The 14,282-nt window shown below is 42.0% G+C and overlaps 2 protein-coding genes across 2 annotated transcripts; both read left to right on the plus strand.

The window, feature by feature from the left end:
* Nucleotides 1-393: 393 nt before the first annotated feature.
* Nucleotides 394-3,747, plus strand: LOC104437827 (the record flags this gene model as incomplete). The annotated part of the gene is made up of 5 exons (XM_010050871.3): nucleotides 394-970; nucleotides 1,361-1,413; nucleotides 2,167-2,333; nucleotides 2,421-2,572; nucleotides 2,796-3,747. Coding segments are annotated over 5 exons (1,410 nt in total), but the record flags the coding sequence as incomplete, so codon positions are not given.
* Nucleotides 3,748-10,333: 6,586 nt separating this feature from the next.
* On the plus strand, nucleotides 10,334-14,266 carry LOC104437828 (protein NDL2). The gene is made up of 11 exons (XM_010050872.3): nucleotides 10,334-10,459; nucleotides 11,350-11,449; nucleotides 11,880-11,977; nucleotides 12,103-12,191; nucleotides 12,300-12,360; nucleotides 12,464-12,550; nucleotides 12,632-12,709; nucleotides 12,793-12,849; nucleotides 12,987-13,042; nucleotides 13,671-13,806; nucleotides 13,908-14,266. Exons 1-11 carry the CDS (start codon nucleotides 10,400-10,402, stop codon nucleotides 14,127-14,129), a joined length of 1,044 nt encoding a protein of 347 aa, XP_010049174.1. The 5' UTR covers nucleotides 10,334-10,399; the 3' UTR covers nucleotides 14,130-14,266.
* Nucleotides 14,267-14,282: the final 16 nt, after the last annotated feature.

The raw sequence follows: 14,282 nt of genomic DNA on the forward strand, positions 1-14,282 counted from the left end.
CCATTCTCTATTTAAGCCCAAATTCAAAAATTTGCCCGTTACCGAACTCTGCCCCCACCTTCCCTTCCCCCTTTCTTCTTCTTCTTCTTCCTTCCTCCCTGCGCAGGCCCCGCAAAATTAGGGTTTCCAAACCGAGCAAATCGCCTCCCAAAATCCGTCCCCAATTCGCTCGAATCCCGCCGGAATTCCGACTCGGCATGGATCCGGCGACGTCGACCGGCCGAAGCCCTCGCGATCCTCTCCACCCCATGCTGAAGGAGTCGGTCGACCGCTTCCTGCTGGAGTACCGGGGCGGATCGCCGGACTTCTCCGCCTTCACCTCCATCTTCTCCCGCCTGCTCCACAGCCTCCCCGACCCGCCCCTCGAGACCGTCTGGTTCTACGCCGCGCTGACCCACCACGCCGCGAAGTCGGCCGCGGCCGGCCTCGGCGGAAGGCGGCCCTGCCGACGCCTCGGAGCAGGTGTCGAGGGTCAAGGACCTGTTCCAGCTGCTGGTGACGTGCTCCAGCTCGTGCAATGCGGTCAAGAAGGTGGCCGTGCTCGCCCCGGTGGTGTACGAGCTGTACTCCCTGGTGGTCGAGCGGCGGAGCTTGAAGAAAGAGGTGGAGGACTTGCTGGAGGTCGTGGTTAGTTACATCAGCATCTGTAGCGGCGGGGAGTTTGAGGAAGAGGATGAGTTGGAGCCCTCGAGTCCGTGCTTTTTGGATTTGATTCGTGTCTGGATGGTCGATAAGCCGAAGAAGGACGCGAAATCGTTCTTTCCGGTCGTCAGCGATGACGTTCGCATGGGGGTTTGTAAGGATTGCGGCACCGGCATGGGGCGCTTGGCTGGGGTTGTCATGGCCGAGGTGTTTTTGTTGAGGTTGTGCTTGAAGTTGGATGCCCAGACACTGCGCGCCGAGTTGGAGAGGGATATGCATAGCTGGGCCGTCCAGACCATCGCTGGATTTAGGAACTTTTACTTTTTCGGTGAGAAACACGTTTTCGGGTTCGCTTGTTTTTGGATTTTTTTCAGGCTTGTAGTTCCATTTGCAATATTAAAGTGCCTCGTCACTCTGTCGGTGTAATGTGTCTGACCATTTTCAGATTTGTATATGTTTATGACCGAACGTTATTCCTGAGGTGATTAGCGTTCAACGGAGTTCCATAGTGCATGCAGGATTCCTATTATCGACAGAACATTGATTTAATGCGTCGTGAACTAGTCTGAGGCTCCGGTCGTGGCATCCACTGGCTACTCGATTGTGTTGAATACTGTATTTGTCCCTTTTCAATCAACCATTAATTTTTGTCAAATTAATACACTATTATTTGTCCTGCTTGATAATTCAATACCACCATTATTTGATTTGATGTCAGGTACTCTTCTTAGCATGCTCTTGGATCCAGTTACACCCGTGACATTGCTGCTAGTAAGTGCATTTAGTGTTTTTTCCCCCTTAACCTTAAAACTTAGGAGGCATGAAGCTTTTATGTACCTTACTTTGTGAATTTCAAGCTAAATCAAGCCTCATAAAATCCCAATGGAGACACAACACTTGATCAGGATGGTAAAACACAAGTCATGTCATACAGACCTTTTGTCTTCCTTTGAGTTGCATGAAAGAGATAAATACTTACGTTTTTATCTTCATGGAGCTGGCTCCAGAGCAAAAGACAGTCATGTGTGCAGATTAGCTTGCACTAAGACTTTTATGCAAAATTAAAAGAACTCGTGCACTTCTTTAGACAAATGACTTTTAATGCCTGCTCAGTTGATCTACTTGCCTGCTCAGTTGATCTACTTTGGACAAAGATACTTGTATCATGAGTTAAAAGGATCAGAGGCTCAATCTATGAGAGTTAACTATATTGTTCATGCTTTTGATTTTTGCCGATTTCCTAGGTGAACTGCATTCACTTTTACACTTCATGGTGCGAACCAGATTATGTGGGAGAATCTGGTTATTTGGATGACATTTGAGGACACTGGGATTATAAAGGACCCCTTCATAAGCTGTTGTCTCATATTTGCTATACCAGTCTAAAGTTAAAACTCTAGATAACCTTGTTGTGGTACTTTTGGATTTGAAATATGCCTGAAGAAATCCTGTTGCTCTTGCTAATGGAGACGTAGTTAATGTCCAACTCTTCTTATATACGCTTGGTAATTTTTCTCTCTGCAGAAATTCAAGGATGAAATTGTCTTACGAGAAGTCCTATATGATGCCCTGATAATGGTGAATTATCCATTTCTGAGCCCTCAAAATGGGAGAAAGCTTCGTGACGAGGTTTTGAAGAGCTCGGCTGTCTTGTTGTTGTTGGTAGCTGAAAGCGCCATGCAATTCATTAGGTATGAGAGAGCATGAATACCACTCCTGCTTCACTACACCTGCTTATTTAATCATCACATGAGAGAGATGTGTTAAACTGGCTGTAGGGAAAATGGTGACCGTAGCAAAGTAGACTCCTATAAGGATGCAGTCTCTAAATCCTGCCTACCTTCCCAATTGCTCAAATGGGTGACTTGTCAAACTGGTCCGGGGGGAATAACCAGCAGACCAACGGCATCGACTCCAGCAGCACTTATTAGTGAGTCCCTCTTATATCTTTATTTGCTTTTGATACTGTTTTCGATATCATTATCTGCTACGGCTCTTCTACCTTTTATTTGCTAAGTTGCTACGGGGGTCCGATTGTCCTTCTAATGCAGAATTACTTGTTGACTACATACGTGATTAATGACTGTTTTAGCTGTAAACATTAAGAGGACTTAAAACAAGTCAGAGGTTTGAAACATTTTCTCGTATTTCAGAGTGGCTGCTGATTGTAGAGGATCTAGGGATTAGAGTCTTTGACAGTGATATTTTGAAGCTTCATGCGAAGGCAGTAGTTTGCAAGTCAAGAATAGAGTATGAGCTCCCAGACTTCAAGCTAAGAGGTGACAATTTTGAAGATGCTTTTGTCCTCTCCCCATATAAAGAGGGCATAGTGGAGGATACAATTGATGATGCTGACCTGGATATGGTTGATTCTGAGGATGCCACTTTCACGGCTTACACTTGTCCGGTAGTGTTAACAAGTGATGGTACTAGAAAGCGCAAAGATGGGAGGAAGGAAGAAGGGAATATACCTGTTAAATTCCTCAGATCTCATATTCACGAGAATGTAGCAAAATGCAATGTCTTTCACTCATGTGTTGGTAATGGCTTAAGCAGTAGGAATGAGGAGTATAGTCCCATCCTCCAGGAAGATCCATTACGTATGGAACATTAAGTTCAAGAGGCGTGGCACATCCAAAGGCTATAGGATGTGTAATTTTGGTTTGGAATTCTTCTCTTTTGGTCAAGCTCGAGAGGCTTGCTTAGGCCCTCCCACTGCATCTTCCTTCAGCTGCGGAAAAGATGTTTTATCCTTCCTCATAGAAATATTCCTAGCGTGGCACTGATTCAACCTATGTTCGTTCCGGCTCTAAAGTTCTATCTTCGAGCTCGAAGAGGTTCTATGATTTGCATTCTGTGATCATTTTACCATCTTTGAGTCGATTGGCCATTTCTATACTTCCTCTCGGGCTGCACTTTTGTTTCTCGGCAGACCTTATTAGTTAATGGTATAGATCTCTGATAGTATGAGTGCATTGAGAAATTCTCCTATTTTGTTGCTAGGAGGAGCAATCCAAACCTTTCGAGAGCATGTGATCTCGGTCTTCCATTCCAATCGAATTACTGTAACACTATAGATAATACAAGAACATATTTACACAATCAGATTTCTCTCTCTCTCTCTCTCTCTCTCTCTCTCTCATATGTTGAGGAGTTAGTTGATTCCCTGTGAATGTAAACTAAACGTAGCCCTACTAAATTTTCAATTCTCTGTGTCATGGAACTGTGGAAAGACCCTTATTGGAGCAACGGTTGAAACTGATGACTGAGTGTATCAGTGAACTTCCGGCCCCTCCAAAATTAAAAAAAAAAAAAAACTGAATTTGAACAAGCCCTTTAGGCCCAAATCAGGAGAGCGGATCGGGCCCCTCTTCAAAAGATGTTGGGTATTGAAGCTTTTCAGCCATGGCTGGCTCAAGACAAACTTCAGATCCTGCCACGACCTCCTCATCTACTGTCATCCGATCGCTGTGGAGTCAGCAGATCAGGAGCTCAAAACATTAGGGTGATCATGTCGGACTGCCAAAATTAGGGACCGCCCAAACCAAATTGACTTGGCCGGTTTGACTTGGCCGGTTTGGTCCGGTTTCCGGTTCTATAAAAATGAAACTGGTGATTGTCAGTTTGGTTCTTGATTCCGGGGGGAATCGGACTGGAATAGACCGACAAATCAAACTAACTCTTTTTAAGAAAAAAATAATATATATTTTTCATTTATTGAAAAAGCAATAAACCCTAAAAATATTATCAATTCTAGTATTTTTTATTATTAAGTAGTCGGTTCCTAGTTTTTAAGGTGGAACTAGATTCGAAACCGATGGCCCTTACGAAACATGCACTAAATTCTCAGATGGATCATGCATCTCCAAACCACATCCCCTTCTCCGAGATCCCATCACACCCTATCTTAGCTCATCGAAGCTCTCCAACAGCTAGAAAACTTGTCCAGAAACGAAGGCAATCTGACGTTCCCCTCTCCTCCATTATGGTTCAATAAATTAAAGTATTGCGTCAACCCAGGAAAGAGGAGGAAACGTATTGCAGAGGGACACCGAAGCGGAAGACAGATTGCGCACCATTCCCTGTAACGCAAGCAATGTGGAAGACAACTAGTTTAATTTTCCATATCGAGTCTCCAAAAAAAGATAGAAAAAGAAGAAGAACAGATGGCGGATGCCCAGTTGGCATCAAGGGCCGCCACGTGGCGGTCGGGCCGTGACTGCCATTAAGCTGTGACGTGAGAGGCAAGACAGCGATCTCTCACCAGCCTTTGTCTGGATGCGGGATTTCAAGCCGAGCAAAAAGGGTTGAGAAGGGATTCAACCAAAATCTATCTCCGCCTCTGATTTTGCTTTGGTCAGTGGACCTTACCGTTCCTCTACTTATCATTAGTGGAAATAATGCCGCCGACACATTCCCCCCCCTTTCCCTTTGATAAAATAAGGAGAGGGTTTTAGAGGGAGGGGAGGTGTCCAATCGTTAGGCCATCAATAAGGACAATTCACTTAAATGAAGTAGGAGGATAGTCCGGAAACAAAGGATCAGAAAAGGAAACAGCCCTCCTCGTTTTGCTCTTGGTGTCGTAGGGAGGGATGCTATTTCTAGGAAAGTTATCTGACAAATCCCTGACCTAACCTTAAAAGTTAGTTAATATAATTATTTTGATCCATTTTGATCGAAAATTATTAATGTGAACATTTGATTGTTCTAAATAGCAAGATTGAGGCAATGGCTTTTGCAAAAATTTTTCTTATTTTCTTATTTTTTTGCTTTTTACTCCTTTCTTTCCTTTTCTTTTGCAAGGGTTACCATGCTGTTGTCAAATTTGGCAAGGTGAGGGCTTCAGCCAGGCTCACAAGCCTCCATCTCATCGACCCTTAATAGTGAAAAAATAAATGAAAAAGAAAAGAAAAAAAAATCAAATCATAAAATTTTAAAAATATATAAAAATTGTCTACATGAGCATTGGCATCTGCATTAGTAATTTTCAACAAAAATTAATAGAAATGACTATATTAACAGAAAAAAAAAAATTAGAGCTAAATTTGTACAATTAAAAAATTTATGATTAAATTGATCACCGTATAATAAACGTATGATTTTTCAAACGTTTATTCCTTTATTTATTTATTTTAATTTTCCCCACTATTTGTTCGATTTACTATGCTCGCGTTCTATATCTTTCCCTTCTTCTCCTTCATAATAGTGGGTTCGAGAATTTTCAAATACTTGACTAATCTTTTCCTAAGACGACGGCTCCTTCGCCCTTACGGACCTGTCCTCGATCTCCAAACCGGCTTGAAAGAATTCATATAAGTACGACGATCCCGACGAGACCGTAATGATTGGATGTGAAAATGGTTACGGTTTGGCTGAACCCTTGAGTTCGCCAATAAGGCTCTTTGACGTGGGAATCACATGACCGACGCTTTCCACTTTCTTCGGATCAGAGAAAAAGCATTTGAGAGGGACAGAAGGAGATGGGACGAAATGGAAACAAGACGGAAAAAAAAGGTGAAAGGTCCGTGATGGATAAGGCAAAAAGAAAATTTACATGGGAAACGGGTTCAAATTATAGAGGAAAAAGGAGAATTCTCAACGTAGGAAAAAGGTGGACAAAATCCGATATCCTAAGACTATATGATTGGGTGCTTAAACCGAGTCGACTCTATAATTGGGGAAAAGTAGATAGACATGGATATCTTATTCGGACTTCAAATTTGATTTGGGGAATCACAAAGTCATCTGACATAGACATTAATCATAAAAGTCACATACGTAGCGTCGACACTCTTCGAAAGTCTTTGTGTCGTGTTTAACACTTCGACACGTGTCCAACAAGCAAGTCCGGAATTCCGACAAGCACGGGATCAATTTTAAAAAATTCAATACTTAAAAGGTCAAAATATAAATATATGAAAAAAAAAAAAAAAGTAGGGATTTGGGTGCCGCTGTCATTGTCGGAGGGGGTCGGCAACCTGGTAGAGTGGGGGCAGCCTTGGCCAACCCGAGTGAGGCCATCATTGGCTAGGCAAGGGCCGGCGAGGCTCACTTAGATGTAGGTGACGCCATGCCCTCTAGCGAGGGTCGCCGGCCCTCACTTGGGGTCGATGAGGCCTCCTTAGGGCTGGGGAGGCTCGCTAGCCACATACAAGGCTTGATGTTGCCCAGATCTAGGCAACCCTCGCCTGGGCCTTGCTTAGGTCGGCGAAGGCCAACCACCCTTTGCCATGTAGGTCGCCAGCTCCTTCTAACGGTTGCAACGGCATGCCTAGCCACCCATGACCTTGCCTTTTTTTTTTTCCAATTTTGTATTTTTAGAATTATTCCCAGCCACCCACATGCTTTTTTTTTTCAAGACCTGCCTTTTTTTTTCTAGTTTTTTTTTTTAAGAATTATTTTAGCTTTTTTAGAAGTTTTTTACTATTTTTTAAATAAGATTTAAAGAAAAAGGTAATAAAACATTACCACATAGAATAAATTAATTAATTTAGAAATACTACTTTAGCATTTTCAATCAAATAAATTAATGATGCTAACGGAATGACTCGATTGTACAAATTTGATAAGTTTTATAACTTAATTGCACTTTATCGATAAGTTTTAAGACTTGTAGTGCACAAATCCCTAAATTTTATAGATGGTAGAATACGGATTGCTTATTTTTCTCCAAGTTTTATTGATAATATAGTTGAATTTGTCAAATTAAAATAATAAATTATATTAAAAATATTGAATTAATATTTTTAGTGTAAATTAATTATATGTTAATTTTATTTTTATTATTTATTTTATATTTTTATATATAAAATATATATTTACTTATCGAATGTGTTAGAATTCTTTAATTTTTTTAAAAACAACGTATCGATATGTCGTGTCATGTTGCGTATTATGTGTCCATGCCGGTGTTATATAAGAAGTCACGCAATCTGCTTGCATGGACATCGCGCTCGCTATGTTGCACTATTTCTCATCACGATGCATAAATGACTACACATGGCATGCCGCGTTTAGACAAATGCTTATCGTCGTCGCGAGATGTCGGGCCGGTTTCTGCTTCGGGACACTGAAATCGAATCTAAACTTAAGAGGGGAGAGGGAGGGAGAGAGTGACAACACGCTGAACGGGGAACGCGCACAGTGTCGGTGGTGGGAGTCAACAGTGCCTGGCTACGCAGTGCCGAAGGGACGGTCATGGTTTGGTGACATGGGCCGGGGGGGGGGATGGAGAGGATGCGCGAAGTCTCTTCACTTTTCTCCAGCGGAATGAGATTTCCCACGTGCACCTCGTTGAATTTAAGGCCATCGATTCCGTGTGTTGTCCCCTCCATAACACACGGCCCTACAACGTCTGTCGTTTTTTTGAGTCTTGACCCCCCAAAAAAAGATGAAATGTTTAGCCTGGCCTCCCTAATTGATAAAATTAGGGACAAAAAAAAGTTGAGGGAGCATGGATCCCGAAATTTTCAAAGTGTTTTGAAGTGATTAGATATGAAGAGTGAGATTAACTCCCTAAGTTCTTTTGCGATGGTTGCAGAGTTAGGTTAAAAAAAGTGGAGATCATTTCTCTTCTCCAAGTAGGTAGTGGGTTCATTTTGAGATGTGCGTTGAAACTTACGTCGCGATAAATGAAATGGGTAGTTACCACATCCCAAAAACGTGATCCTTTTGCCAAAAAAGTTTGGTGAAAAATTCTAGAAAGCTAATGATTGTAGTTAGTGTCCATCATGACTTGGCTTTTATTGATTAATATATTACTATCATAATAGATGAGACAACTTTCCCAACTGACCTGAAAGATGCTGCGAATGCTAGCATCATAATTGAAATTTGCTTGATGATGATCTGTCCCCTAAAATCAAATTCGGATTGTGTAAATGTTTTTCGTGAATCAAGATCTCTACGTCGGTTACCGACATTTACCATTCGGAAACTCGTGTGCGTGTCGTCGATTTTCGTATATCCTGTCGCTTTTGTCCTGAAAAGCAAGGCTTATGTGGGGTAAAATTAAAGTTTGATTGGCCCCATTAGCATAATCATCATCGTGGTCGTCATCATCATCGTCAAATCCTTCATTTCCCCAAAAACCTATACTTTACCGTTCCTTTCTCCGGCTAGTCTCGATCAACAGGAAGTATCTTCACCAGCCACGCCTGCGCGTCTCATTCTTCATTAATCGGTAAAAAAAGTAAGGATTGATGTAGACCTAATGGGGGGGTGGGAAATTCTCACTCTTCATTAAGAGGGGGCATTTGCTATTTCATTAATGGGGGGGTGCCCTAGGACCACTTGGTATCTTCCGTGTCAATCGACCCAATTTCATAAAATTACTAGAAGAACTTAGGATAGCGTGCAAATCAAAAGAATAATTCAGAAAAAAAAAACTGAGATCAATTGGGGTTTTCAGATTAATGTTCTATTGGTGGGCTAATCACATCAAATCTTTTGCTGAAAGGCCTGCTTTCCAAGGGCTTGAAACCACGTGTTCTCTTAATTAAAACTGCAGGCAGGATTAATGAAAGAAAAATGTGGATTAATTAAGAGGAATGAGAAGTGTCTGGTAAATGGCAATGACAGATACCAACTTAAACAAATGAAAATGATGCCCTAGCCTTCAAATTGACCCCGAGCTTGAATCCAACCCGGATGGATGATGTCTCAACCAAAGGATCCGGCTTGCTCTGCGAGGAAGACTTGGCATCTTCAAAAACAATAATAATAATGAAAATAATAATCATAATACTGAATCCTTCATAAATCTATGGATGCCCACCATATTAAAATCTCATTAAAAAAAGATCGAAGGAAAAAGGGAAAAACTTAGATTGGAGTACGATTTTGTATATTGATTTATTAACAACACGATGATGCAATCTAGCCTTTGAGCCATTTAAATATGACAAATTAGACAATGATTTGATGATGGGCCAGTTTTACCAAACGGAAAGAAAATCAAGGGAAAAAAAATAGAGAGAAAATAAGAAGAAGATTCATCGCCTCTTGCTCTAAGAAAACTTGTTTGATGGGTATGAAACATAGTAGGATGGACCACTGTTGCGGCCATCAAGACCCGTGGCCGTTCATGTGGATCTCGCCCGATCTGATCACGGTTCCAATATTTGAAATCGTTTTAAGGTTTACGTGACAAAATTTTTCCCCCTTTTTTTCAAAGCGCATGGGCCCCACGCGGCGACCCGTGATTGGCTCCAAGCCCCAGCTAAGCAACAAAAAGTCAAAAAGTCAACCCGATTAACCGTATAAACCGACTCCCCAAGAGCGCCTTCCTCCTCCTCGTAATCCCGCTTAAGGCGTACCGACACGCCATACGGATCCACGTCAGCTCGGCGGGCGGGCCCCGGGGGGCATTTCCGTAAATGCGGGCCGGGGCTGTCGGCCCCGTTAACCCCGGTTAGGACAACCTAACCAGGGGTCGGGGGTCACCGGTCAACATCCTCCTCCTGCGGGGCCAACTCTCACTCTCCTTCTCTCTCTTCCTGAAATCGAGCGTCGGTGACTCGGCCGGGTCAACTCGGCGAGTCGGGGGAGCTGGTGTCTGCAGGAAGGAAGTGCCTTTACAGGAGAGAGAGAGAGAGGAGGAGAGAGAAGAAGAGGGGAGGGGAAGGGAAAGGGACAGGGTATTTAATCCATGGACGCCTCGCCAAATGCGTCCTCAATTTGAGTGAAATACACGTACCCACATAGAGAGAGAGAATCAAGAAAGGAGAGAATCAAGAAAGGGAGAGGGAGGAGGGAGATGGCGGATTCGAGCGATTCGGTGTCGATAGACATGGAGACGTACTCCCCGCGAGGAAAGGTAGCCCGCATTTCCTCCGTCTCTGCTGTCGCGCATTGCGCGTCGGATGCGGTTTCTGGGTTTGGGTTTGCTCCGATAATGCAGGATGGTTTTCGCGATTTGCTTTGGACGAGGATGATGTGGGGAGTCGTGGGCTGGTCTCGGTTTTCCAACGTTTGCTTCGCGTGTTTTTGTTGTTGTGTTTTTTTTTTGGCCCTCTGCTTTTCTGGGTGGCATTTTCTGGTTTTCCACCGGTTTTGTTAACTGTGAATTGTGTTTTATGGAGTTCTCCGAGAGCGTTGAAGATCGTTATGTGAGTTTCCGGATTGGTTTCTGAGAGGGAATGATCAAAGAATGCGCATTTTTCCTTCCTGGGATTGACCCTCATGGGATTAGGAGCCATTTGGGTCTAGAATTAGTTTCGACTTTTATGGGCTTTGGGGATTTACTTTGATGGAAGCAAGGAATATAGTTGTTGCCCATGGTGGCCTCTTCCTCGGGTCTTTGATTGAAGCATGCCCTTCAAGCGATGACTTGCGGCTTTGTTCGCGTTGTTGTGTGATTGTCAGTGGCTCTGCCCTTTTTTAGGGGTGTAATTCCTCTATAGGAAGGAGCTGGTGTGGCTTTATGCCGTTTCGGTGTTGATAGAATAAATGATCGAGATCAGTATGAGCTATGTATTTACAGTTTCTTCGAATGGAACATGTTTCGCATGCAATTGCAAACAAAAGTTGCTAGCTTTAGGAATAGGTTACTAGTTTTCCAGACAAGGGCCTGGTGTCTCTTTCTTTCATCACTGGGATCTCTTTATATCATGCTGAATTTCGTTCTCTCTTCTATTATAATTCTTTTTATGCATTGTTGCGAGATGGTTATTTCATTGACATCATTTCTTGGGTATTCATGTTCAGGAGCACCTCATAAGAACCAGTCAAGGTCTAGTGTCGGTTGCAGTATTTGGAGATCCAGACAAGCCAGCCCTCGTGACTTATCCTGATTTAGCACTAAATTGTAAGTGAAATGGAATTTTCGTTTTCCTTGTCTGGGAAATACTCTCTCTTTTCTCTCAAATTGTTTTTGCATTTTTAGCGAGGCAAGCTCTTTATAGAAAGCTTTGTTTGAGAAGAAAACAAATTATCAATACCTATTACTCTGTGAAATCTTCACAGTTGTCCCTGAAAATGAAAAGAATTGTGCATGAAAACATAGCTTGAAAGCAAAGTCCCTGGAATGTAGGGGTACTTCATGATCTCATCCAGCCTTTTTCTAAAAGATACAATTGCTGTTTCTTCAAATTTTGCGACAAACTTAAATGGCAGAAATTAGAAGAATTGTGATGGTGTACTTGCTATCTTCATATTGGCCAAATTTTTTGTTGCTTAGCATCTTTGTTGCTTATCAAGAGCTAAGTGGACATTGTTCTCTTCCCTGTTCTTTGCAGATATGTCTTGTTTCCAAGGACTATTCTTTTGCCCAGAAGCATATTCTCTACTGCTTCACAACTTTTGTATATATCACATTAGCCCTCCTGGGCACGAGGTGCGTGACAAATCACTGGCACTGTCTGGATGGAATTTATGCTTGGCTTTCTCTAGTTTCTGTTCCATTGAATGCCATGATTCACACCGTTTCTTATTTCGGAAAGTTTTCAAGAGGCATTGCAGTTAGGAGCTGCCACTATGAGCCCCGATGATCCTGTTCCCTCTGTTGATGACTTGGCAGATCAGGTTGCTGAGGTTCTCAACTTCTTTGGGTAATTACAACTTACATCTATGTTGAGTTTCCAATGGTAGCATGCTTTACAAAGGAAATGGCTACAGCTATTGCTCCATCTTAGTCAACTTTAAAGCTTATCTTGCAGGCTTGGAGCTGTGATGTGTATGGGGGTTACAGCTGGAGCTTACATCCTAACACTTTTTGCTGTAAGATGCATGCTTTTTTTTTTTTTCTTTTTGGGTAGCATATGGAAATTTTCCCTTTTCAAGTTTTTAATATTCAACCTGAATGGTGTCCTCAAATTGACAGATGAAATACAAGCACCGGGTTAGTGGTCTTATACTTGTTTCTCCTCTATGCACAGCACCATCATGGACAGAATGGTTGTTAAATAAGGTCTTGTTTTCCATCCGTTTGCTAATTTTGCTTGATGTTTGATATTTTGGTTCTCTGACTTGGAACTTGTAACTTGTTTAGGTGATGTCAAATTTGCTTTATTTCTATGGCATGTGTGGAGTGATCAAAGAATTACTGCTTAAGAGATATTTTAGCAAGGTAATATTGGTCTTTATGGTCGTTCCTTGGGTCCTTTGGTTCCCTATTTTATCTGTGCTGATGGAATTTGCTGTTGGAGTCAGGAGTTGCGTGGTTGTGCCCAAGTACCAGAGTCAGACGTAGTTCAAGCCTGCAGAAGGGTATGTCCTTCTGCAGCCTTTCGCTTTTTTGTTCATGATAAACTATCAATTGATTGGAAGTGTGGATTTGTTTTATTGTAATAGTTGTGCTTGTAATGCTCGTCTGATACCAGTTGTATCAATGTTTCATATTGCAGTTGCTGGACGAGAGACAGAGTTCTAACGTTTGGCGCTTTCTTGAGGCAATTAATGGGTATAATCCTCATCAAGAGATATATTCCTTTCCCAGAAAATAGTCAACACACAAGTTAAAGGATAATGAAAAAATATGGTCACTTCCTCTGGAATAAAATTGTCTACATGGCTCAGTTCTTATGGTGAAAGTCATGTCATCTTTGCAAATTCTGTCACGAAAAAAGGGTCCTATTTATTTGCAAGAATTCTTCAAATTTTTCTATTTGCGCTTTCATTTTAAATGAAAACAGTCTTATTAATGCATTTGGCATAGTTGGAGAACGAAAGTTTGGGAAGTTTTGTCAAAATTAAAGCTACGAAGTGATTGTAACTTTTTGGTGTTGGTGAATGCAGCGTTTTCATTTACAGTGAAAAGATGGAGGATTAGAGTGTGACCTATCTTATAGTTTGGCTAGAAAACAAGTATTTGATAACAATATTTACCCTTAAAAAAATAAAATTCATTTTATCGTACCGCACGTTGTCGAGAAATTTGACTACATTGACTAAAAGCGCTAATCACCTTTATATCAATGAAAAACAAGTGAAATTTTCTTTTGAAACTAAATGAGCCTAAAGCATGGTTTGACGTGAACTCTTACCTTGTTCATTTTGGTTGGGCCTAAAGTTGTAATGTTGTCTTGCAGGAGGCCAGACATAAGTGAAGGGTTAAGAAAATTGCAATGTCGCTCGCTTATCTTTATAGGTGAGCACTCTCCGTTCCATTCGGAGGCAGTTCACATGACTTCGAAGATGGATAGAAGATATAGCGCGTTAGTAGAGGTATGTAATGGCTCTCTTATCTCGGGACCCAGCCTGCTGGATTGATTGAAAATGATCTTGATTAAAACTTGGATGTGTTTACAACTTTCTGGGATTTACAGGTTCAGGCATGTGGAACGATGGTAACTGAGGAGCAGCCTCATGCCATGTTAATACCGCTCGAGTATTTTCTCATGGGATATGGCCTGTACAAGGCTTCAAAAGTAAGCGTCAGTCCGAGGAGCCCTTTGAGTCCGTCGTGCATTTCTCCGGACCTCCTATCCCCTGAGAGCATGGGCTTGAAATTGAAACCAATCAAAACACGGATCTCTCTGGAAGTCTGAAAGGAGATGGGAGTGGAAGGTGCTGTCTTGCCTTTTTCTTTTTTTTTTTTTGTAATTTACATACTTCAAGAGTACCCATTTTCCATTGAATTGGACTGTAATGGTATAGGATCTAGAGTGTAGATAAAGAGAAAGAAGAGAGAGTCAGGAGGC

The sequence above is a fragment of the Eucalyptus grandis genome, chromosome 3 (assembly GCF_016545825.1).
Source record: "Eucalyptus grandis isolate ANBG69807.140 chromosome 3, ASM1654582v1, whole genome shotgun sequence".
NCBI lineage: Eukaryota > Viridiplantae > Streptophyta > Magnoliopsida > Myrtales > Myrtaceae > Eucalyptus > Eucalyptus grandis.